This window comes from Ranitomeya variabilis, chromosome 3 (assembly GCF_051348905.1).
Source record: "Ranitomeya variabilis isolate aRanVar5 chromosome 3, aRanVar5.hap1, whole genome shotgun sequence".
Lineage (NCBI taxonomy): Eukaryota > Metazoa > Chordata > Amphibia > Anura > Dendrobatidae > Ranitomeya > Ranitomeya variabilis.
This window is the reverse complement of record NC_135234.1, coordinates 523,515,510-523,538,487: the sequence shown is the minus strand read 5'-3', so window position 1 is coordinate 523,538,487 and position 22,978 is coordinate 523,515,510. Positions and strand designations below refer to the sequence as shown.

Sequence of the window (22,978 nt, the reverse complement as noted above, 5' to 3'; positions counted from 1 at the left end):
TCTTTTGCCTTCACTCTGCGGTCCAGCTCACCCCAAACCATCTCGATTGGGTTCAGGTCTGGCGTAGCACCCCATCACTCTCCTCCTTGGTCAAATAGCCCTTACACAGCCTGGAGGTGTGTTTGGGGTCATTGTCCTGTTGAAAAATAAATGATGGTCCAACTAAACGCAAACCGGATGGAATAGCATGCCGCTGTAAGATGCTGTGGTAGCCATGCTGTTTCAGTATGCCTTCAATTTTAAATAAATCTCCAACAGTGTCACCAGCAAAGCACCCCCACACATCACACCTCCTCCATGCTTCACGGTGGGAACCAGGCATGTAGAGTCCATCCGTTCACCTTTTCTGCATCGCACAAAGACATGGTGATTGGAACAAAGATCTCAAATTTGGACTCATCAGACCAAAGCACAGATTTCCACTGGTCTAATGTCCATTCCTTGTGTTCTTTAGCCCAAACAAGTCTCTTTTGCTTGTTGCCTGTCCTTAGCAGTGGTTTCCCAGCAGCTATTTTACCATGAAGGGCTGCTGCACAAAGTCTCCTCTTAACAGTTGTTGTAGAGATGTGTCTGCTGCTAGAACTCTGTGTGGCATTGATCTGGCCTCTAATCAGAGCTGCTCTTAACCTGCGATTTCTGAGGCTGGTGACTCAGATAAACTTATCCTCAGAAGCAGAGGTGACTCTTGGTCTTCCTTTCCTGGGGCGGTCCTCATGTGAGCCAGTTTCTTTGTAGCGCTTGATGGTTTTTGCCACTGCACTTGGGGGCACTTTCAAAGTTTGCCTAATTTTTTGGACTGACTGACATTAATTTCTTAAAGTAATGATGGTCACTCGTTTTTCTTTACTTAGCTGCTTTTTTCTGGCCATAATACAAATTCTAACAGTCTATTTAGTAGGACTATCATCTGTGTATCCACCAGACTTCTGCACAACACAACTGATGGTCTCAACCCTATTTATAAGGCAAGAAATCCCACTCATAAAACCTGACAGAGCACACCTGTGAAGTGAAGACCATTCCCGGTGACTACCTCTTGAAAAGCTCATCAAGAGAATGCCAAGAGCGTGCAAAGCAGTCATCAAAGCAAAGGGTGTCTACTTTGAAGAACCTAGAATATAAGACACAATTTCAGTTGTTTCACACTTTTTTTTGTTAAGTATATAATTCCACATATGTTAATTCATAGTTTTGATGCCTTCAGTGTGAATGTACACTTTTCATAGTCACGAAAATACAGAAAAATCTTTAAGTGAGAAGGTGTGTCCAAACTTTTTGTCTGTACTGTATGTACGGTATATGTGTGTGTATGTACGATATGGGTATATACATTATATCTGTGTGTGCACATACAGTATATGTATGTTCGATGTATATGTATGGTATATGTGTATCTATGCGTTTATGTACGATGTGTGTATGTACGGTATATGTGTTTATGTATGGTATGGGTATGTACTGTATTTTTCGGACTATAAGACGCATCGGAGCATAAGACGCACCCCAAATTTTCAGAAGGAAAATAGGGAAAAAAATAATGTGTCAAACGGGGTCCGTCTTACAGTCTGGATTCAGCTTACCAGGGGGGGATCGGCACAGGTGGAGGAGTGGTCACAGGGGAGCGTGGTTAAAGGGGTTGTTCGGTGGCCCAGGCTGGTGCGGTGGCCTTTGGTAAATCCCGTCCCAGACTGGTGTGGCGGTGGTGCTCTGGGGTTCCCGGAGGTATTTTGCGACAGGTTCAGCGGCGGTGTGGCGGGGCTCCGCTTGCATTTTGCGACCGATACGGTGGTGTGGCGGGGCTCCGCCGGCATTTTGCGACAGTACATACGCACCAATCACCTAGTCCTAGGAGGAACCTCCCCCCACCGCAGCCCTCGTACCAGCAGGTAATTATCAGATATCGAGTGCTATACACTTCCCTGTACCCGTATTTTGTCCCTTTATTACTACTCATAGGCTGAACGGCTAGCTTTTTGCGTGCACTGACACTTTACTAGTTTCTGATCTACCCCATGATATGGTTATGTACCTCTCAGCATATATGTATGTGCAATATATTCCTTTGCGAAAAGTGGGAAAAGGCGCCTAAGTTGGACGCGGCTATCGTAAGTACCTCCAGGGGCATAGCACTTCCTTTCGAGGATATGGGTGCCCTAAAGGACCCCCTAGATAAAAAGGCAGATGCCTTTCTAAAATCAGCCTGGGAAGCCTCAACTTGGGTGTTCAAACCTGGAGTAGCGGCTACTTGCACTGCCCGTGCCATGGTTAAATGGCTAGATGAACTAAGCGACCAAATAAAAAACAAGTGTCCAAGAGACAGACTTCTAGAAGTCATCCCTTCACTACAAAATGCAGCGGGCGGACGCTGCCATTGATTCTGTACGGTTTGCTGCCCGGGCAAGTGCCCTCTCTAATTCGGGCAGAAGAGCGTTATGGTTAAAAAACTGGAATGCTGATTTTCAGTCAAAAGTGAAGCTCTGTGCTGTACCCTGTGAGGGGCAATATTTATTCGGGAGGGCATTAGATGAAATTTTAGAAAAAGCGGCGGATAAGAAGAAACACTTCCCTCCACCTCCCTTCTTTAAACGACGTTGGTATGACAATCGTCGGTCCTTTCGAGGATCGGGTAGAGCAGGCCGGGGTCGTCCAACGGATAGGGCCACACGGGGAAAAACCTGGGGTGAAAGAAGAGAGAGAGGTTTACTTTTCAGTAAACCTCCAAAACCAGATCCCAAACAATGACGCCATGTTCCAGGTGGGAGGAAGGTTACGTTTTTTTTGTCCATCAGTGGGTAAGCTTACAGCTGTCTCAATGGATAATCAACCTGTTATCCGACGGCCTACGATTAAACTTTATCTCCCTGCCTCCTCACCGAATAAAAGTTACTCGTGTGGCCAAAAAGAACCAAATAGTACTCGAAAAAGAAGTTCATCTTCTTCTAGACAAAAAAGTCCTGGTAAGAGTACCTCCACAGGAAATAGGGAGGGGTTTTTACAGCACCCTATTCCTCACACCAAAACCGGATGGGTCATTAAGAACAATTTTCAACCTAAAAGAGTTAAACAAGTTCATCCGAGTGGAAAAATTCAAAATGGAGACTCTGAGAATGGCGGTAAAACTGCTGTATCCGGGATGTTACATGGCAGTGATAGACCTTACAGATGCCTACTATCATGTACCAATCAGCATGGAGCATCAACAATTTCTAAGGTTCGTAGTGCAGCTGGGACAGGTCTTCACCCATCTACAATACCAATGTCTCCCCTTCGGGGTATCAGTGGCTCCTCGTATCTTTACAAAAATAATTTCGGAAGTAGCATCCTTCGTGAGGAGAGAACATTTTCTACTAGTGCCCTATTTAGACGATTTCCTCCTTATAGCAGACAATCAAGAAGATTGCACAAAAGCAGTTATGAAAGTACGAGAGCTACTAACCAGGCTGGGGTGGATAATAAACTTAAAAAAATCAAGAATGATTCCGGTCCAGATACAGGAGTCCCTGGGAATTCAGTTAAATTCAATCAGACAAGACTGTGTCCTTCCAGACAGAAAGATCTAGGCCATAAAACAGCGAGTAAGACAAATAGACGGCCCAATCCGTCTCGTTGAGGGAAGCCATGTCCCTCCTAGGTATGCTAACTGCAACAATTCCGGAGGTCCAATGGGCACAACTGCATTCAAGGGACCTACAGTGGCAGATTCTGTCAGAACAAACAAAAATACCCTACAACTTAAATCGAAAAATCGTATTGTCACAACATGTATGGGACTCTCTAAGCTGGTGGCTAGATTCCGAAAATCTAAAAAAAGGGGTCCCATGGTCAATCCAGAATCCGGTGGTACTGACCACGGATGCGAGCCCGTTAGGTTGGGGGGCACACCTATCAGGTCGGATCCTACAGGGTCTATGGGATCCACAGATGCAATTAGCCTCCTCAAACCTTAAGGAATTAACAGCGGTAAGGCAAGCGATTCTTCGAACGGAAGAGGACGTCAAAGGAAGACATCTGGTAGTGTTGTCCGACAACAGCACAACGGTATCGTATATAAATCGACAGGGAGGAACGAGATCAAGTCCCCTAATGGAAGAAGCAAGAAGGCTATTTCGTTGGGCCGAAAACCATCTCTTATCTCTTACAAGTACACACTTAAAGGGGTCGGACAACCTTGTCGCAGACTCTGAGTCGTCACGTCCTGCACCAGGGCGAGTGGTCTCTAAATCAAAAAAATTTTGGAGAAATCTGTGCCATCTGGGGGCTTCCTCAAGTGGATCTTTTCTCCACAAGGCAGAATCGAAAGGTAGAAAGATTCTACTCTCTGAACCCGAAAGAGAACCCGGAAGGAGTAGATGCGTTGCTGCACCAATGGAGATTCCAATTAGCCTACGCGTTTCCCCCAATCCCATTAATCCCTACAGTCCTGAAGAAGATCCGAGAAGAGAAATCGCGCATAATCTTAATCGCACCCTTCTGGCCAAAGAGCTTGGTTCACTTGGCTCAGACGTATGTCCATCTCGGACCCATGGATCCTTCCAGATGTTCCAAATCTCCTGCACCAGGGTCCAGTGACACATCCTCAAGTACACAGTCTACACCTCACTGCTTGGAACTTGAGAGGGGACTTCTGCTAGCGAAGGGATTCTCGGATCCGTTAGTTACTACTCTGCTGTCCAGTAGAAAGAAGATCACAGCTGATAAATATCAAAGGGTTTGGGGAAAATTTTTAGAATTTTCAGGCCGAGGGATAACAGATACCGTTCAGAAAGTCCCTATATCAGAAATCTTAGAATTTCTCCAAAAGGGTCTGGAGAGAGGATTATCTACCAGCACCCTAAAAGTGCAAGTCTCGGCGCTTAGCGCCCTGTTTGACCAAAAATTGGCTGATCACCCCTGGGTGTGTAGGTTCATTCGGGCCTCCTTTAAAGCCAGACCATTCAAACCTCGTCCAAAGGTCGCTCCCTGGGATTTAAATTTAGTTTTAAATGCTTTGACCACCTCTCCCTTTGAGCCTCTTTCCTCTATATCGGTGAAAGCGCTAACTTTAAAAATGGTTCTCCTGATTGCCCTTACCTCAGCCAGACGCATTAGTGAGCTCCAGGCTATATCTATAGACCCTCCTTACACTACATTTCTAGAGGACAGGGTAATTATAAAATCTGATCCGGCCTTCTTACCAAAGGTCAACTCAAAATTCCACAGGGACCAGGAGATAGTCTTGCCCTCATTTTGTGCCAATCCATTGCTTGGACGTCAGACGTTGCCTACTTCAATATATAGAAGTGACAAATCCATGGCGACAGTCTTCAGCCCTTTTTGTCTCCTTTCAGGGGGCAAACAGGGGTAAAAAGGCCACAAAATCAACCATTGCACGGTGGCTCCGTATGGCTATATCACTTTCCTATTCCTCTGCGGCGCAGGTCCCTCCACCTGGTGTTACGGCCCACTCTACTAGGGCTATTTCCACATCTTGGGCAGAGAGGGCAAATGCGTCTATAGAGCAAATCTGTAATGCAGCAGTATGGTCTTCACCCTCTACTTTCTTCCGCCATTATAGATTAAATCTGGGGCTATCAGATCTCGCCTTTGGGAGAAAAGTGCTATCTGCCGTTATCCCACCCTAGAGGTTCTTTCTATTTCTTCCTCTCATGTACCGGTGCTGTCATGGGGAAGGGAAAAAATGATAATTACTTACGGGTAATTTGATTTTCCAGATCCATGACAGCACCGCTCTAATTCCCGCCCTATCTTGGTGATGGTTATGTGATTCACAAAAAAAACAAAAAAAAAACAAACAGATACATACATAAGATGGGGCAATAACCACTTATTATAACAATAGATAGTCTTTAGCGTTTAATATAATGTATATATGCCTAAGACTGACAAAGCGGTTACCTTACATTCTCTGTAAACAAACTGAGGAGAGAGGTGCCGCCCCCATCTTTTATCTCCTCTGCAGGTTTCCTATTCTTGGGGGCGGGACCATCTCTCATGTACCGGTGCTGTCATGGATCTGGAAAATCAAATTACCCGTAAGTAATTATCATTTTTCTGCTACATAGCAGCGAACAGCAGATCGCTGCTATGTAGCAGAGCCGATCGTGCTGTGCCTGCTTCTAGCCTCCCATGGAGGCTATTGAAGCATGGCAAAAGTAAAAAAAAAAATGTGAAAAAAATATATAAGTTTAAATCACCCCCCTTTCGCCCCAATCAAAATAAATCAATAAAAAAAAAAATCAAACCTACACATATTTGGTATCGCCGCTTTCAGAATCGCCCGATCTATCAATAAAAAAAAAAGCATTAACCTGATCGCTAAACAGCGTAGCGAGAAAAAAATTAGACACGCCAGAATTACGTTTTTTTTGTCGCCGTGACATTGCATTAACCCCTTCCCGACCTGTGACACAGCGTATGCGTCATGAAAGTCGGTGCCAATCCAACCTGTGACGCATATGCTGTGTCACAGAATGATCGCGTCCCTGCAGGCCGGGTGAAAGGGTTAACTCCAATATCACCCGACATGCAGGGACAGGGGGAGTGGTACTTCAGCCCAGGGGGGGTGGCTTGGCCCCCCCCGTGGCTACGATCGCTCTGATTGGCTGTTTCACTTTCAACAGCCAATCAGAGCAATCTGTAATATTTCACCTATGAAAATTGGTGAAATATTACAATCCAGCCATGGCCGATGCTGCAATAGCATCTGCCATGGCTGGAGACCCCGATCTGCCCCCCCTACCGACTGACGGCGGTGATCTGCAGCCGCCGTCAGTGTTCCGTACCCCTCCGTCCTGTCCTAAGCGCCTTCCTCTCCCATCCGAAACTTCCCCGTCCTCCCCTCTGCCCCTCCCGCTGTCCGATCGCACCCCCCATACTTACCTAGTCCCGGTGTCCTTCCCGATGTCCTCGGTCTTCTCGCATGGGCGCCGCCATCTTGGAAAATGGCGGGCGCATGCGCAGTGCGCCGGCCGAATCTGCCGGCTGGCAGATTCGTTCCTTGCACATTTTGATCGCTGCGATAGGTTCTATCACAGCGATCAAAATAAAAAAAATAGTAAATAAACCCCCCCTTTATCACCCCCATAGGTAGAAACAATAATTAAATACTGAAAATATATTTATTTTTGTTTTTCTGTTAGGATTAGGGTTAGGGGTAGGGTTGCACTTAGGGATAGGGTTGCACTTAGGGATAGGGTTGCACTTAGGGATAGGGTTGCACTTAGGGATAGGGTTGCACTTAGGGATAGGGTTGCACTTAGGGATAGGGTTGCACTTAGGGATAGGGTTGCACTTAGGGATAGGGTTGCACTTAGGGATAGGGTTGCACTTAGGGATAGGGTTGCACTTAGGGATAGGGTTACAATTAGGGTTAGGGTTACAATTAGGGTTAGAGTTAGGGTTAGAATTAGGGCTAGGGTTGGAATTAGGGTTAGAATTAGGCTATGTGCACATGGTGCAGATTTGGCTGCGGATCCGCAGCGGATTGGTCGCTGCGGATTCGTAGCAGTTTTCCATCACGTTTTCAGTACCACGTAAACCTATGGAAAACCAAATCCGCTTTGTCCATGGTGCGGAAAATACAGCGCGGAAACGCTGCGTTGTATTTTCCGCAGCATGTCAATTCTTTGTGCGGATTCCGTAGCATTTTACACCTGCTCCATAATAGGAATCGGCAGGTGAAATCCACACAAAAAACACTGGAAATCTGCGGTAAATCCGCAGGTAAAGCACACTGCGTTTTACCTGCAGATTTTTCAGAAACAGTGCGGAAAAATCCGCACACAAATCCGCAACGTGGGCACATAGCCTTAGGGTTAGGGTTGGAATTCGAGTTAGGGTTGGAATTAGGGTTAAGACTAGGGTTAGGGGTGTGTTGGGGTTAGGGTTGGGATTAGGGTTAGGGGTGTGTTGGGGTTAGTGTTAGAGTTAGAATTGAGGGGTTTCCACTGTGTAGGCACATCAGGGGGTCTCCAAACGCGACATGGCGCCACCATTGATTCCAGCCAATCTTGCGTTGAAAAATTTAAATGGTGCTCTCTCCCTTCCGAGCCCCGACGTGTGCCCAAACAGTGGTTTACCCCCACATATGGGGTACCAGCGTACTCAGGAGAAACTGGACAACAACTTCTGGGGTCAAATTTCTCCTGTAACCCTTGGGAAAATTGCGGGCTAAAAATCATTTTTTGAGAAAAGAAAAATTATTTTTTATTTTCATGGCTCTGCGTTATAAACTTCTATGAAGCACTTTGGGGTTCAAAGTGCTCACCACACATCTAGATTAGTTCCTTGGGAGGTCTAGTTTCCAAAATGGGGTCACTTGTAGGGGAGCTCCAATGTTTAGGCACACAGGTGCTCTCCAAACGCGACATAGTGTCCGCTAACGATGGAGATAATTTTTCATTCAAAAAGTCAAATGGCGCTCCTTCCCTTCCAAGCCTTGCCGTGCACCTAAACAGTGGTTTACCCCCACATATGAGGTATCGGTGTACTCAGGAGAAATTGCCCAATAAATTTTAAGATCCATTTTATCCTGTTGCCCATGTGAAAATGAAAAAATTGAGGCTAAAAGAATTTTTTTGTGAAAAAAAAGTACTTTTTCATTTTTACGGATCAATTTGTGAAGCACCTGGGGGTTTAAAGTGCTCACTATGCATCTAGATAAGTTCCTTGGGGCGTCTAGTTTCCAAAATGGGGTCATTTGTGGGGGAGCTCCAATGTTTAGGCACACGGGGGCTCTCCAAGCGCGACATGGTGTCCGCTAAAGATTGGAGGCAATTTTTCATTCAAAAAGTCAAATGGCGCTCCTTTGCTTCCGAGCCCTGCCTTGCCCCCAAACAGTGGTTTACCCCCACATATGAGGTATCAGCGTACTCAGGACAAATTGGACAACAACTTTTGTGGTCCAGTTTCTCCTTTTACCCTTGGGAAAATAAAAAAATTGTTGCTAAAAGATCATTTTTGTGACTAAAAAGTTAAATGTTCACTTTTTCCTTCCATGTTGCTTCTGCTGCTGTGAAACACCTGAAGGGTTAATAAACTTCTTGAATGTGGTTTTGAGCACCTTGAGGGGTTCAGTTTTTAGAATGGTGTCACTTTTGGGTATTTTCAGCCATATAGAACCCTTAAACTGACTTCAAATGTGAGGTGGTCCCTAAAAAAAAATGGTTTTGTAAATTTTGTTGTAAAAATGAGAAATCACTGGCAGGGTGGATTGATTTAAATCACGCCGATTTAAATCATGATTTAAATCACGATTTAAATCAAAAGATTTTTTTCTATTTAAATCGGATCGATTTAAATCATGATTTTAATCATGATTTAAATCACTGATTTAAATCAAAAGGTTTTTTTTAATATAAATCACGATTAAAATGAGAAGTGAGAGCAGTGCGCATGTGCGCCCATAGTTACACGGACGAAACTAGGGGCAACGATCTAACGCCAGGGTGAGGGGGGGACCCCAAAGTAAGTAAAAATCTTTTTTGTTTTACTATATGGCAATAGGTAGGTGTTTAAAAGCAGCATGTCTTAATTGTATAAACTATTAATAGCCTCCACATTTTGTTCATACTGCCCCTTTAATTCCACACTTCTAGCTTGGTTTCACTTTTGGTTTAGTTTCTTTTTCCATTCAGTTGACATGCCCAAACTTGTTGGATAGTCAGCAGTACTTGGCTGTAGTAACAATCAAACTTCATAAGTGATCTGTGTGAGCCATGGCAGGTCGTAAGAGAGACCCTATTTGGGTTCATTTTGTTGAGATGCCAGCAGCAGATCTTGGAAAGAAAGGTGCAAGAGCAAAGTGCAAATACTGTCAAAAGGATATCCAAGGACTTGTTTGCCGTTTGAAATCACATTATGAAAACTGCAACCAGAAGGGAAATGAAGATGTTGATAGTGAAGTGTTTCTTTGGTCATCTTCATCACCGCACTTCTCATGATGTTGCCTCATTCACGCCACCAGGCCTTGCATCTCTTTGTTGCATCGTTTGCATTTTGCACGCATGCCTGCCTTACCGATAGGCGAAGGAGCTTCATTAAAATATTCCCAAACTGGGTCTCTTTTACGGCCTGCTGCCATTATAAGGAAAGAATGTAATAAACCTCAGATCGTACACACAAACAGATCCAGACTTGTCTGTCTGTGGCTATGCTGCAGGATTGTGCTCAAAGTTTCACTTTCATTTTTTTGTCTGCTTGCCCTTCCTCCTCAAAACACTTAGATTCACATTCTTCTTGTGTTGTGCAGATCTATTCCACTCCAAACAATCAGAAACATATTGTCTAACTTCTTGGACTTGGCACTGAAGGGGTTGATTCTGTATTCATAGGTTTGTAGAACAATAGGATTAAGGTCTTTTTCTCAACTCTGTTCATGTTGTAACATTTTTGCCATGAAGAAGAGGCTGGGACCTCTGCGGAGTCAAATTCAGTTTTGAGAACTGCGTAAGTAAAGCGAGCGTCTGTGATAATATAGGAGAGAAACTGCCCACTAATCCTACAGAAACCTCTGGAAGAGCATGGCATTGTGAATGTTACACATATACAGCCTTTATTCTACTGAGTTAAACATCTCAGCTTTATCTCATGATGGAAGAACCTTTGGATGGTAAAATATTTTCCTCAAAAAGCAGTTTATTGAAAAAAATCCGATTTAAATCAAAAAAATCCGATTTAAATCAAAAAAATCCGATTTTTTTGATTTTTTTAAAAAAACATTGATTTTTATCCACCCTGAATTCACTGGTCAAATTTTAACCCTTATAACTTCCTAGAAAAAAAAAAAATTGTTTCCAAAATTGTGCTGATGTAAAGTAGACATGTGGGAAATGTTATTTATTAACTATTTTGTGTCACATAACTTTCTGGTTTAACAGAATAACAATTCAAAATGTGAAAATTGTGAAATTTTCAAAATTTTCGCCAAATTTCAGTTTTTTTCACAAATAAACGCAGAAATTATCGACCTAAATTTACCACTAACATGAAGCCCAATATGTCACGAAAAAAGTCTCAGAACCGCTAGGATCCATTGAAGCATTCCGGAGTTATTACCTCATAAAGGGACACTGGTCAGAATTGCAAAAAACGGCCAGGTCATTAAGGTCAAAATAGGCTGGGTCATGAAGGGGTTAAAATGCAATAACGGGCGATCAAAAGAACGTATCTGCACCAAAATGCTATAATTAAAAACGCCAGCTCGGCACGCAAAAAATAAGCCCTCAACCGACCCCAGATCATGAAAAATGGAGACGCTACGAGTATCGGAAAATGGCGCATTTTTTTTTTTATTTTTTTTTTAGCAAAGTTTGGAATTATTTTTCACCACTTAGGTAAAAAATAACCTAGTCATGTTAGGTGTCTATGAACTCGTAATGACCTGGAGAATCATAACGGCAGGTCAGTTTTAGCACTTAGTGAACCTAGCAAAAAAGCCAAACAAAAAAACAAGTGTGGGACTGCACTTTTTTTGCAATTTCACTGCACTTGGAATTTTTTTCCCATTTTCTAGTACATGACATGCTAAAACCAATGAAGTACAACTCGTCCCGCAAAAGATAAGCCCTCACATGGCCAAATTGACGGAAAAATAAAAAAGTTATGGCTCTGGGAAGGAGGGGAGTGAAAAACGAACACGGAAAAACAAAAAATCCCAAGGTCATGAAGGGGTTAAACTGGGAAAACATTTTTTCAGAGGCTATCCTCCACGTTTCTTCCTTGGGGGATTGGAGTGCGTGCAAATATTGGGCAGGCCTTGTATTCACTTCATGGGCAAACTTTAGGTGACTTAAAAAAAAAAAATCATAATAATGGGAACTTTGTTTTCATGTGGCCATGCAGTACGTGTCTTCAAAGGCTTATTGGGGTGTGAGTAACTTTTTGGTGCAGGGCAGGCCTTGCACTCAATGCATAAGCAAACAGTATGGGAGTACCAAATGAATACTGGGAACTTTGGTTGCATGTGGTCATCCACATGTCTGTTGAATGAGTTGTTGGGGTGCATCCAAATTTTGGACAGCCCTGCCACTTACTGCATACGCAATAACAGTATAACAGTCCCACTGTTTAATAATGGGAACAACCAAGCATAGCCGGCTGATGCCTCACTAAGAAAAGTGATGGCCAACTGCTGGCCCTTTAAGAATAGTAAAGGCCACCTGATGACCCTATAAAAATAGACTTTGTGACTTTAAGAGTCCCTCCTTCATAAATGAAACAAGATGTGTGTGCTTATGTGTCACACACCACATGGCCAGCTAGGGTTGTTAAATGATACAATGACATTTCCCAGTGAATGCATTTGTCTTGGTTGAAAGCAATGTTAAAGTTGAAAAACGCATCAAAAACGCTACTTGTGAACATAGCCCAAGTGGTGGAGGTACATTTTTGTTTTGGGTTATTTATTTTGCCGAATATACAAGTCATTACCCTGGAAAGGATGCACCTTAACATATTTCCCTGGAAAATCCATTTTGTTTTTGTATGTTTTATTTTGCACCTGTAAAAGTGGCGTAAGACTCTGACAATATTGTTCACAGCTGTGACCTAGGAGTCAGAAATGCTTCCAGGGGTCCTCCCCATGATGTTCCCGTGTCATGTGAGCACTGTTTTCATCGATTTCTGACGTTTTTAGACCCTGAAAGGAACCCTGGGGGGCGCGGCAAAAATGCTCGGTTTTCCCATAGACTTACATTAGGCTCGTTGCTCGGGTCGAGTACCCGAGTATTCCAGTTTGCTTGACCCGAACAACAAGCACCCGAGCATTTTACTGCTCGCCCATCATTGGTGAAATTCCTTTTTACACATATCTCTGGCCAAGTGCTGTCTAAGAACAAATCGGACAGCATTCAGACATGTCACACAAATGTGAGTGTAACCTCATGGTAAAAACTGACTGACCAAACTCTGATCCAGCACAATGATTAAAATAATTTCTTTTTTTTCTATTCAGCAGTGAAAAAAAGGCTATCTGAATGAGGCTCTAAAGAGAACATGTCAGCCAGATTTCACCCTCTTAACCCCCCAAACTATTTACGTTATACACTGCTAAAACAAAATAAAGGGAACCCTAAAATCCCACATCCTAGATATCACTGAATGAAATATTCCAGTTGTAAATCTTTATTCATTGCATAGTGGAATGTGGTGAGAACAATAAAACCTAAAAATGATCAATGTAACTCACAACTAATATCCCATGGAGGTCTGGAGTTGGAATGATACTCAAAATCAAAGTGGAAAATCAAATTGCAGTCTGATACAACTTCCGTGGAAAAGCCTTAAGACAAGGAAATGATGCTCAGTAGTGTGTGTGGCCTCCACATGCCTGTATAACCTCCATACAATGCCTAGGCATGCTCCTGATGAGGCGGTGGATGGTCTCCTGAGGGATCTCCTCCCAGACCTGGACTAAAGCATCTGCCAACTCCTGGACAGTCTGTGGTGCAACGTGACGTTGGTAGATGGTGCAAGACATGATGTCCCAGATGTGTTCAATCGGATTCAAGTCTGGGGAATGGGTGGGCCAGTCCATAGCTTCAATGTCTTCATCTTGCAGGAACTGTTGACTCACTCCAGCCACATGAGGTCTGGCATTGTACTGCATTAGGAGGAACCCAGGGCCAACTGCACCAGCATATGGTCTCACAAGGGGTCTGAGTATCTCATCTCGGTATCTAATGGCAGTCAGGCTACGTCTGGTGAGCACATGGAGGGCTGTGCGGCCCTCCAAAGAAATGCCACCCCACACGATTACTTACCCACTGCCAAACCGGTCATGCTGAAGGATGTTGCAGGCAGATCGCTCTCCACGGCGTCTCCAGACTCTATCACATGTGCTCAGTGTGAACCTGCTTTCATCTGTGAAGAGCACAGGGCGCCAGTGGCGAATTTGCCAATCCTGGTGTTCTGTGGCAAATGCCAAGCGTCCTGCATGGTGTTGGGCTGTGAGCACAACCCCCATCTGTGGACGTCGGACACTCAGACCATCCTCATAGTCGGTTTCTAACCGTTTGTGCAGACACATGCACATTTGTGGCTTGCTGGAGGTCATTTTGCAGGGCTCTGGCAGTGCTTCTCCTGTTCGTCCTTGCACAAAGGCTGAGGTAGCGGTCCTGCTGCTGGGTTGTTGCCCTCCTACGGCCCCCTCCACATCTCCTGGTGTACTGGCCTGTCTCCTGGTAGCGCCTCCCTTGACAAGGCCTTACCTTGACAAGCCAGCTGGTATGTCACTCTCCATAAGGAGAAACGTTACCACTTAGACCCCAGTCCAGAGCCTCTCACTTAGCCAAATCAGTTCTCATGCTTCGCACTGACGAGGGCCAACAGCCCGAAACACCGTGTCTGCGAATTGAGATACTGATTTGGCTTTTATCCTAAGCCATATTGCACGACTCGTTAAAGGGTTGATTGTGACTTGTAGGATCGCTACTTCCAACAGGTGGCGCTATAGAGTTAAGTCCTCTTTTTCTCAGAAGAGGCAATTTGCATTGATAATTGCCAATAATCTGTTGTCTATTCCATTTGCACAACAGCATGTGATATTGATTGTCAATCAGCGTTGCTTTCTAAGTGGACAGTTTGATTTACTTGGAGTTATATTCTGTTGTTTAAGTGTTCCCTTTATTTTTTTGAGCAGTGTATGTTCATTGAGGTCTATCAAAGACTAGTCCAGCCATATCTTTATTTACATGGTGGGTCTGTTACTGAGAAATCAGCGTTTGAACTGATGTTCAAAGGAGGCTGATGAGCTATTTGTATATCTGAAGCCTCTGTCTCTCCAGCTCTTATTCTCATCCAGCGCTGCTGCCTCCTGCTTGAGTGACTGCTCTTCTGTTTGAAGTCACACAGCATAGAGGCTGTTAGTCAAGCAAGATGCAGCACTGGGAGGGCGATAGAGCTGGAGTGACAGAGGTTTCAGGTCTACAATAGGTCTTCAGCCTCCTGTGCATATAAATTCAACTGCTAAATTATCTGTAACAGAGGAATGGACTGACTATCTAAATGTATTGCTGAACTTGTCTTTGAAAGAGCTACATGTGCATATAGTTTTTTTGGGGGGTACATTTTGATGAGAGATTTCCTTTATCTCTTTCATGACTGTGTATGTATATATACACGGTATATCAGGCCTGTGTGGCATTATGGCTTGGATAATTTGTGGTTATATATATATATATATATATATTCACATATAAGCATCATTCATACTACAGTTTAGCCTACATCAGACAGAAATCTGTACATAAAATGAATGAGACCTTCTTATAGGCTTCTTTAGTGCAAATACATTTTCATTGTGGCGTGTCTACAACCTGGTATCTTAGGCTACTTTCACATTTGCGTTGTGCAGTGCAGCGTCGGCGACGCAACGCAAATGTAAACGCATGCACAACGCAGCGTTTTGTGAGGCATGCGTCCACTTTTGCATGGTTTTTGCCGCAGAAAAAACTGCATCATGCAGCGTCCTCTGCGCCCTGACGCATGCACCACAGTGACGCATGCGTCACAACCGCAAGTGCAACGCATGTCCATGCGCCCCCCATGTTAAATATAGGGGCGCATGACGCAACGCTAATGTGAACGTAGCCTTATTGAGGTTATTTGAGGACGCTGAAAAGCATAGTAATTTTCATATATAACTACCCTGCATTTTTAGATACATTTAATCAGTGGTTATTGTAATTGGTTTTATATCATCTCTGGTGGTAGACAGATTTAGTCTACATTGATATACAATGTTAAAAAAAAGGCACTTTTTTTTTCTGCAGTATATTTTGTTTTTAAAATTTTATTTTCAAAACTGAAGTTAATTTGTATTATTTTGCAGTCTTATTTTTATTTTATTTACATTATTTATAGGAGTACAGTAGTTTTCTGGGCTAAAGTTCTATATGTACTTTGCTTTTTTCGCACTGCAGAGAGCCAAATCTGAGCGTTCTTGTGTTCTCAGCTAGAGCTTTATCTGGATGGAGCTTGAGCAGTGTTCCTGTGACCACAGTTATGCTTTTCGCTACAAGTCAATGGGAAAGCACAAAATATGCCAGGAACATGTCCTGACGCCATTTTGATCACCCACACCCCAGTGATTGCAAAGGTGCCAGTCAGCCATCTAATACATACAGGGGCCTCAGCCAGAGGAGCGAGCGTTCCTGTGTTTGGGGACATTGGGAGCCATAGCTGACAGATATCTAACGTGTATGGCCTAATCGTGTGTTCCTGAGGCACCATTGCACTGCTTGCCCGGACTCCCCGCTCTCCCTTGCTGATATGTTGGGCAGTGCGATCCTAATTGTGTGTTCCTGAGGCACCATTGCAGTGCTAGTCTGGACTCCTCGCTCTCCCATGCTGATATATGGGGCAGCGTGCTCCTAATCATGCTCTCCCATGCTGATATGAGGGGCAGCGTGCTCCTAATTGTGTGTTCCTGAGGCACCATTGCACTGCTAGCCCGGGCTCCCTGCTCTCCCATGCTGATATGAGGGGCAGCGTGCTCCTAATCGTGTGTTCCTGAGGCACCGTTGCACTGCTAGCCCGGGATTCCTGCTCTCCTATGCTGATATCAGGGGCAGCGTGCTCCTAATCGTGTGTTCCTGAGACACCATTGCACTGCTAGCCCGGGCTCCCTGCTCTCCCATGCTGATATATGAGGGGCAGCGTGCTCCTAATCGTGTGTTCCTGAGGCACCATTGCACTGCTAGCCCGGGCTCCCTGCTCTCCCATGCTGATATGAGGGGCAGCGTGCTCCTAATCGTGTGTTCCTGAGGCACCATTGCGCTGCTAGCCCGGGCTCCCTCCTCTCCCATGCTGATATATGAGGGGCAGCGTGCTCCTAATCGTGTGTTCCTGAGGCACCATTGCGCTGCTAGCCCGGGCTCCCTGCTCTCCCATGCTGATATGAGGGGCAGCGTGCTCCTAATCGTGTGTTCCTGAGGCACCATTGCACTGCTAGCCCGGGCTCCCTGCTCTTTCATGCTGATATGAGGGGCAGCGTGCTCCTAATCGTGTGTTCCTGAGGCACCAATGCACTGCTAGCCCGGGCTCCCTCCTCTCCCATGCTGATGTATGAGGGGCAGCGTGCTCCTAATCGTGTGTTCCTGAGGCACCATTGCACTGCTAGCCCGGGCTCCCTCCTCTCCCATGCTGATGTATGAGGGGCAGCGTGCTCCTAATCGTGTGTTCCTGAGGCACCATTGCACTGCTAGCCCGGGCTCCCTGCTCTTTCATGCTGATATGAGGGGCAGCGTGCTCCTAATCGTGTGTTCCTGAGGCACCAATGCACTGCTAGCCCGGGCTCCCTCCTCTCCCATGCTGATGTATGAGGGGCAGCGTGCTCCTAATCGTGTGTTCCTGAGGCACCATTGCACTGCTAGCCCGGGCTCCCTGCTCCCCCATGCTGATATATGAGGGGCAGCGTGCTCCTAATCGTGTGTTCCTGAGGCACCATTGCGCTGCTAGCCCGGGCTCCCTGCTCTCCCATGCTGATATATGAGGGGCAGCGTGCTCCTAATCGTGTGTTCCTGAGGCACCATTGCACTGCTAGCCCGGGCTCCCTGCTCCCCCATGCTGATATATGAGGGGCAGCGTGCTCCTAATCGTGTGTTCCTGAGGCACCATTGCACTGCTAGCCCGGGCTCCCTCCTCTCCCATGCTGATGTATGAGGGGCAGCGTGCTCCTAATCGTGTGTTCCTGAGGCACCAATGCACTGCTAGCCCGGGCTCCCTGCTCCCCCATGCTGATATGAGGGGCAGCGTGCTCCTAATCGTGTGTTCCTGAGGCACCATTGCCCTGCTAGCCCGGGCTCCCTGCTCCCCCATGCTGATATATGAGGGGCAGCGTGCTCCTAATCGTGTGTTCCTGAGGCACCATTGCACTGCTAGCCCGGGCTCCCTCCTCTCCCATGCTGATGTATGAGGGGCAGCGTGCTCCTAATCGTGTGTTCCTGAGGCACCATTGCACTGCTAGCCCGGGCTCCCTGCTCCCCCATGCTGATATATGAGGGGCAGCGTGCTCCTAATCGTGTGTTCCTGAGGCACCAATGCACTGCTAGCCCGGGCTCCCTGCTCCCCCATGCTGATATGAGGGGCAGCGTGCTCCTAATCGTGTGTTCCTGAGGCACCATTGCCCTGCTAGCCCGGGCTCCCTGCTCCCCCATGCTGATATGAGGGGCAGCGTGCTCCTAATCGTGTGTTCCTGAGGCACCATTGCACTGCTAGCCCGGGCTCCCTGCTCTCCCATGCTGATATGAGGGGCAGCGTGCTCCTAATCGTGTGTTCCTGAGGCACCATTGCACCGCTAGCCCGGGCTCCCTGCTCCCCCATGCTGATATGAGGGGCAGCGTGCTCCTAATCGTGTGTTCCTGAGGCACCATTGCACCGCTAGCCCGGGCTCCCTGCTCCCCCATGCTGATATGAGGGGCAGCGTGCTCCTAATCGTGTGTTCCTGAGGCACCATTGCACCGCTAGCCCGGGCTCCCTGCTACCCCATGCTGATATATGAGGGGCAGCGTGCTCATAATCGTGTGTTCCTGAGGCACCATTGCACCGCTAGCCCGGGCTCCCTGCTCCCCCATGCTGATATATGAGGGGCAGCGTGCTCCTAATCGTGTGTTCCTGAGGCACCATTGCGCTGCTAGCCCAGGCTCCCTGCTCTTTCATGCTGATATGAGGGGCAGCGTGCTCATAATCGTGTGTTCCTGAGGCACCATTGCACCACTAGCCCGGGCTCCCTGCTCCCCCATGCTGATATATGAGGGGCAGCGTGCTCCTAATCGTGTGTTCCTGAGGCACCATTGCCCTGCTAGCCCGGGCTCCCCGCTCTCCCATGCTGATATACAGGTCCTTCTCAAAAAATTAGCATATAGTGTTAAATTTCATTATTTACCATAATGTAATGATTACAATTAAACTTTCATATACTATAGATTCATTATCCACCAACTGAAATTTGTCAGGTCTTTTATTGTTTTAATACTGATGATTTTGGCATACAACTCCTGATAACCCAAAAAACCTGTCTCAATAAATTAGCATATTTCACCCGACCAATCAAATAAAAAGTGTTTTTTAATACCAAACAAGAAAACCATCAAATAATAATGTTCAGTTATGCACTCAATACTTGGTCGGGAATCCTTTGGCAGAAATGACTGCTTCAATGCGGCGTGGCATGGAGGCAATCAGCCTGTGACACTGCTGAGATGTTATGGAGGCCCAGGATGCTTCAATAGCGGCCTTAAGCTCATCCAGAGTGTTGGGTCTTGCGTCTCTCAACTTTCTCTTCACAATATCCCACAGATTCTCTATGGGGTTCAGGTCAGGAGAGTTGGCAGGCCAATTGAGCACAGTAATACCATGGTCAGTAAACCATTTACCAGTGGTTTTGGCACTGTGAGCAGGTGCCAGGTCGTGCTGAAAAATGAAATCTTCATCTCCATAAAGCATTTCAGCCGATGGAAGCATGAAGTGCTCCAAAATCTCCTGATAGCTAGCTGCATTGACCCTGCCCTTGATGAAACACAGTGGACCAACACCAGCAGCTGACATGGCACCCCACACCATCACTGACTGTGGGTACTTGACACTGGACTTCAGGCATTTTGGCATTTCCTTCTCCCCAGTCTTCCTCCAGACTCTGGCACCTTGATTTCCGAATGACATGCAAAATTTGCTTTCATCAGAAAAAAGTACTTGGGACCACTTAGCAACAGTCCAGTGCTGCTTCTCTGTAGCCCAGGTCAGGCGCTTCTGCCGCTGTTTATGGTTCAAAAGTGGCTTTACCTGGGGAATGCGGCACCTGTAGCCCATTTCCTGCACACGCCTGGGCACGGTGGCTCTGGATGTTTCCACACCAGACTCAGTCCACTGCTTCCTCAGGTTCCCCAAGGTCTGGAATCGGTCCTTCTCCACAATCTTCCTCAGGGTCCGGTCACCTCTTCTCGTTGTACAGCGTTTTCTGCCACATTGTTTCCTTCCAACAGACTTACCATTGAGGTGCCTTGATACAGCACTCTGGGAACAGCCTATTTGTTGAGAAATTTCTTTCTGGGTCTTACCCTCTTGCTTGAGGGTGTCAATGATGGCCTTCTTGACATCTGTCAGGTCGCTAGTCTTACCCATGATGGGGGTTTTGAGTAATGAACCAGGCAGGGAGTTTTTAAAAGTCTCAGGTATCTTTTGCATGTGTTTAGAGTTAATTAGTTGATTCAGAAGATTAGGGTAATAGGTCGTTTAGAGAACGTTTTCTTGATATGCTAATTTATTGAGACAGGTTTTTTGGGTTATCAGGAGTTGTATGCCAAAATCATCAGTATTAAAACAATAAAAGACCTGACAAATTTCAGTTGGTGGATAATGAATCTATAATATATGAAAGTTTAATTGTAATCATTACATTATGGTAAATAATGAAATTTAACACTATATGCTAATTTTTTGAGAAGGACCTGTATGAGGGGCAGCGTGCTCCTAATCGTGTGTTCCAGCAATCTATCCGGCCCCAGAGCAGCGATTATAATTCTATTGGAAAGGGCTCTTTAGCAGTGGTGGCCACATGCGCAGTGCTTCAATGCAGCAGTGGCCCGTTGCCAGGGCAACAAACAATAACCTGAAATCCATTCTTTCTTGACAGACGAGAGGATTTTTAATAGTAAACACTTTACCCATAAAAGGAGGTGTGAATAACCCCATAACTGCTGGCTGACGCATATCATGGTTCTAGTGTGCCCATATTTTTGATCACTAATGCAAATGTAGCTGCTGTCCATGTCAACCAATCAAACGCCTGCTATTACATTTCTAGACTAGTTAGAAAATAACAAACACAATCTGATTGGTTGCTTTGGAGTGTGCAGTGTACGTGCCGTGTACACTCTAATCTGCTGACAGTACGGGTAGTGACGTCACTCCACACCCGCGTGGTGTTTTTGTTTATAATAATGTGTCAGGATTTTGACTAGCCAAAGCTTTATTGAAAAGTGACAGCATGGAATGTGGACTCCCCGCAGGTCTTTACCAGCGCAGCCATGCATGAGTCCGGGAGCTGCTCCTCGCTGCCGCCGCGCTGCGTGACCCGGTCACTGCTCCAGTAATGTGTGCGCCGGGCACGTCTGCTGAGCGGAGCCGGTAGCCTCCCGGGGGTGCCGGCTGCGGATGAGAGAGCTCCGTGCACTCCGTTCCGTGTATCCTGGGACTGTGCGGGCGGGCGGGCGGGATGTCGGTGTGTATGCGGCGGCTCATCACAAGCACCCGGGGCTTCCTGTGGTCGGACATGGAGACCCGAGCGCTGCTGGACATCTGGGGGGAGGCGGACGTGCAGTCGGCCCTGGACGGGAATTTCCGCAACAGCCATGTGTACCGGGACGTGGCCGGGCGGCTCAGCGAGCTGGGCTTCGAGCGGACACCGGAGCAGTGCCGCATCCGCATCAAGGGCCTCAAGCGCCAGTACTACCAGGCCCGGGAGGGCTTCCAGAAGAACGGGCACGCCCGGAAGATCTGCCGCTACTACGACGAGATGGACCGCATCCTGCGCACACGGCCGGCCCCGGCTACCGGCGCCGAGCCCCCCGGGATCCTGCTCCTCCGCCCACAGCCCCCCAGCAGAGAGGAGCTGCCCGAGGAGGAGGACATCATCGAGGAAGAGCTCCCCGGGGAGGGGGACGGGGGGCCCGAGTCCTCCCAGGACAACTTCACCGAGGACTCGGGGGAAGGGTCCTCCTGCTACACGGAGCTGCCCATCAAGGTGGAAGACGGCCCCAGCTTCGCCATCCCGCTGCCCCCCAACGAGGGTGAGTGCCCCCGTATCACTAAGGTGCCTGTCTCCATAGTAACCACAGAGCTTACAGCATGGAGGGGGCTGTCATCTAGGCAAGGTGATGGGCCCCCTTATCAATGGGGTATTGCGAGGGACGGCTGCCTTATTATGGGCCATTGCGGGGGACAGCCCCCTTATTATTGGGCCATTACAGAAGACAGCCCCCTTATTAATGGGCCATTACAGGGGACAGCCCCTTTATTAATGGGCCATTGTGGGGGACAGTCCCCTTATTAATGGGCCATTACAGGGGACAGCCCCCTTATTAATGGGCCATTGCGGGGGACAGCCCCCTTATTAATGGGCCGTTGTGGGGGACGGCCCCCTTATTATTGGGCCATTACAGAAGACAGCCCCCTTATTAATGGGCCATTACAGGGGACAGCCCCTTTATTAATGGGCCATTGTGGGGGACAGTCCCCTTATTAATGGGCCATTACAGGGGACAGCCCCCTTATTAATGGGCCATTGTGGGGGACAGCCCCCTTATTAATGGGCCGTTGTGGGGGACGGCCCCCTTATTATTGGGCCATTACAGAAGACAGCCCCCTTATTAATGGGCCATTACAGGGGACAGCCCCTTTATTAATGGGCCATTGTGGGGGACAGTCCCCTTATTAATGGGCCATTACAGGGGACAGCCCCCTTATTAATGGGCCATTGTGGGGGACAGCCCCCTTATTAATGGGCCGTTGTGGGGGACGGCCCCCTTATTATTGGGCCATTGTGGGAGACGGCCCCCTTATTATTGGGCCATTGTGGGGGACGGCCCCCTTATTGGGCCATTGTGGGGGACGGCCCCCTTATTATTGGGCCATTGTGGGGGACGGCCCCCTTATTATTGGGCCATTGTGGGGGATGGCCCCCTTATTATTGGGCCATTGCGGGGGACGGCCTCCTTATTAATGGGCCTTTGCGGGGGACAGCCCCCTTATTAATGGGCCATTACGGGGGACAGCCACCTTATTATTGGGCCATTGCGGGGGACGGACCCCTTTTTATTGGGCCATTACGGGGGACAGCCCCCTTATTATTGGGCCATTGCGGGGGACGGCCCCCTTATTATTGGGCCATTGCGGGGGACGGCCCCCTTATTAATGGGCCATTACGGGGGACAGCCACCTTATTAATGGGCCTTTGTGGGGGACAGCCCCCTTTTTATTGGGC

General features: G+C 47.0%; 1 protein-coding gene across 3 annotated transcripts in view; it reads left to right on the top strand.

The window, feature by feature from the left end:
* NAXD (NAD(P)HX dehydratase) overlaps nucleotides 1-22,978 on the top strand; it is a 52,509-nt gene that overhangs the window by 5,621 nt on the left and 23,910 nt on the right. Inside the window, exon 1 of one of the 3 annotated variants that reach the window (XM_077296999.1) lies at nucleotides 20,956-21,785. The exons of the other annotated variants lie outside the window; for them this stretch is intronic. Within the exon in view, the coding sequence (XP_077153114.1) occupies nucleotides 21,212-21,785 (574 nt within the window). The 5' untranslated portion in view covers nucleotides 20,956-21,211. Of the gene's footprint in view, nucleotides 1-20,955; nucleotides 21,786-22,978 lie in introns of those variants that run through there. 3 annotated transcript variants of the gene reach the window in all.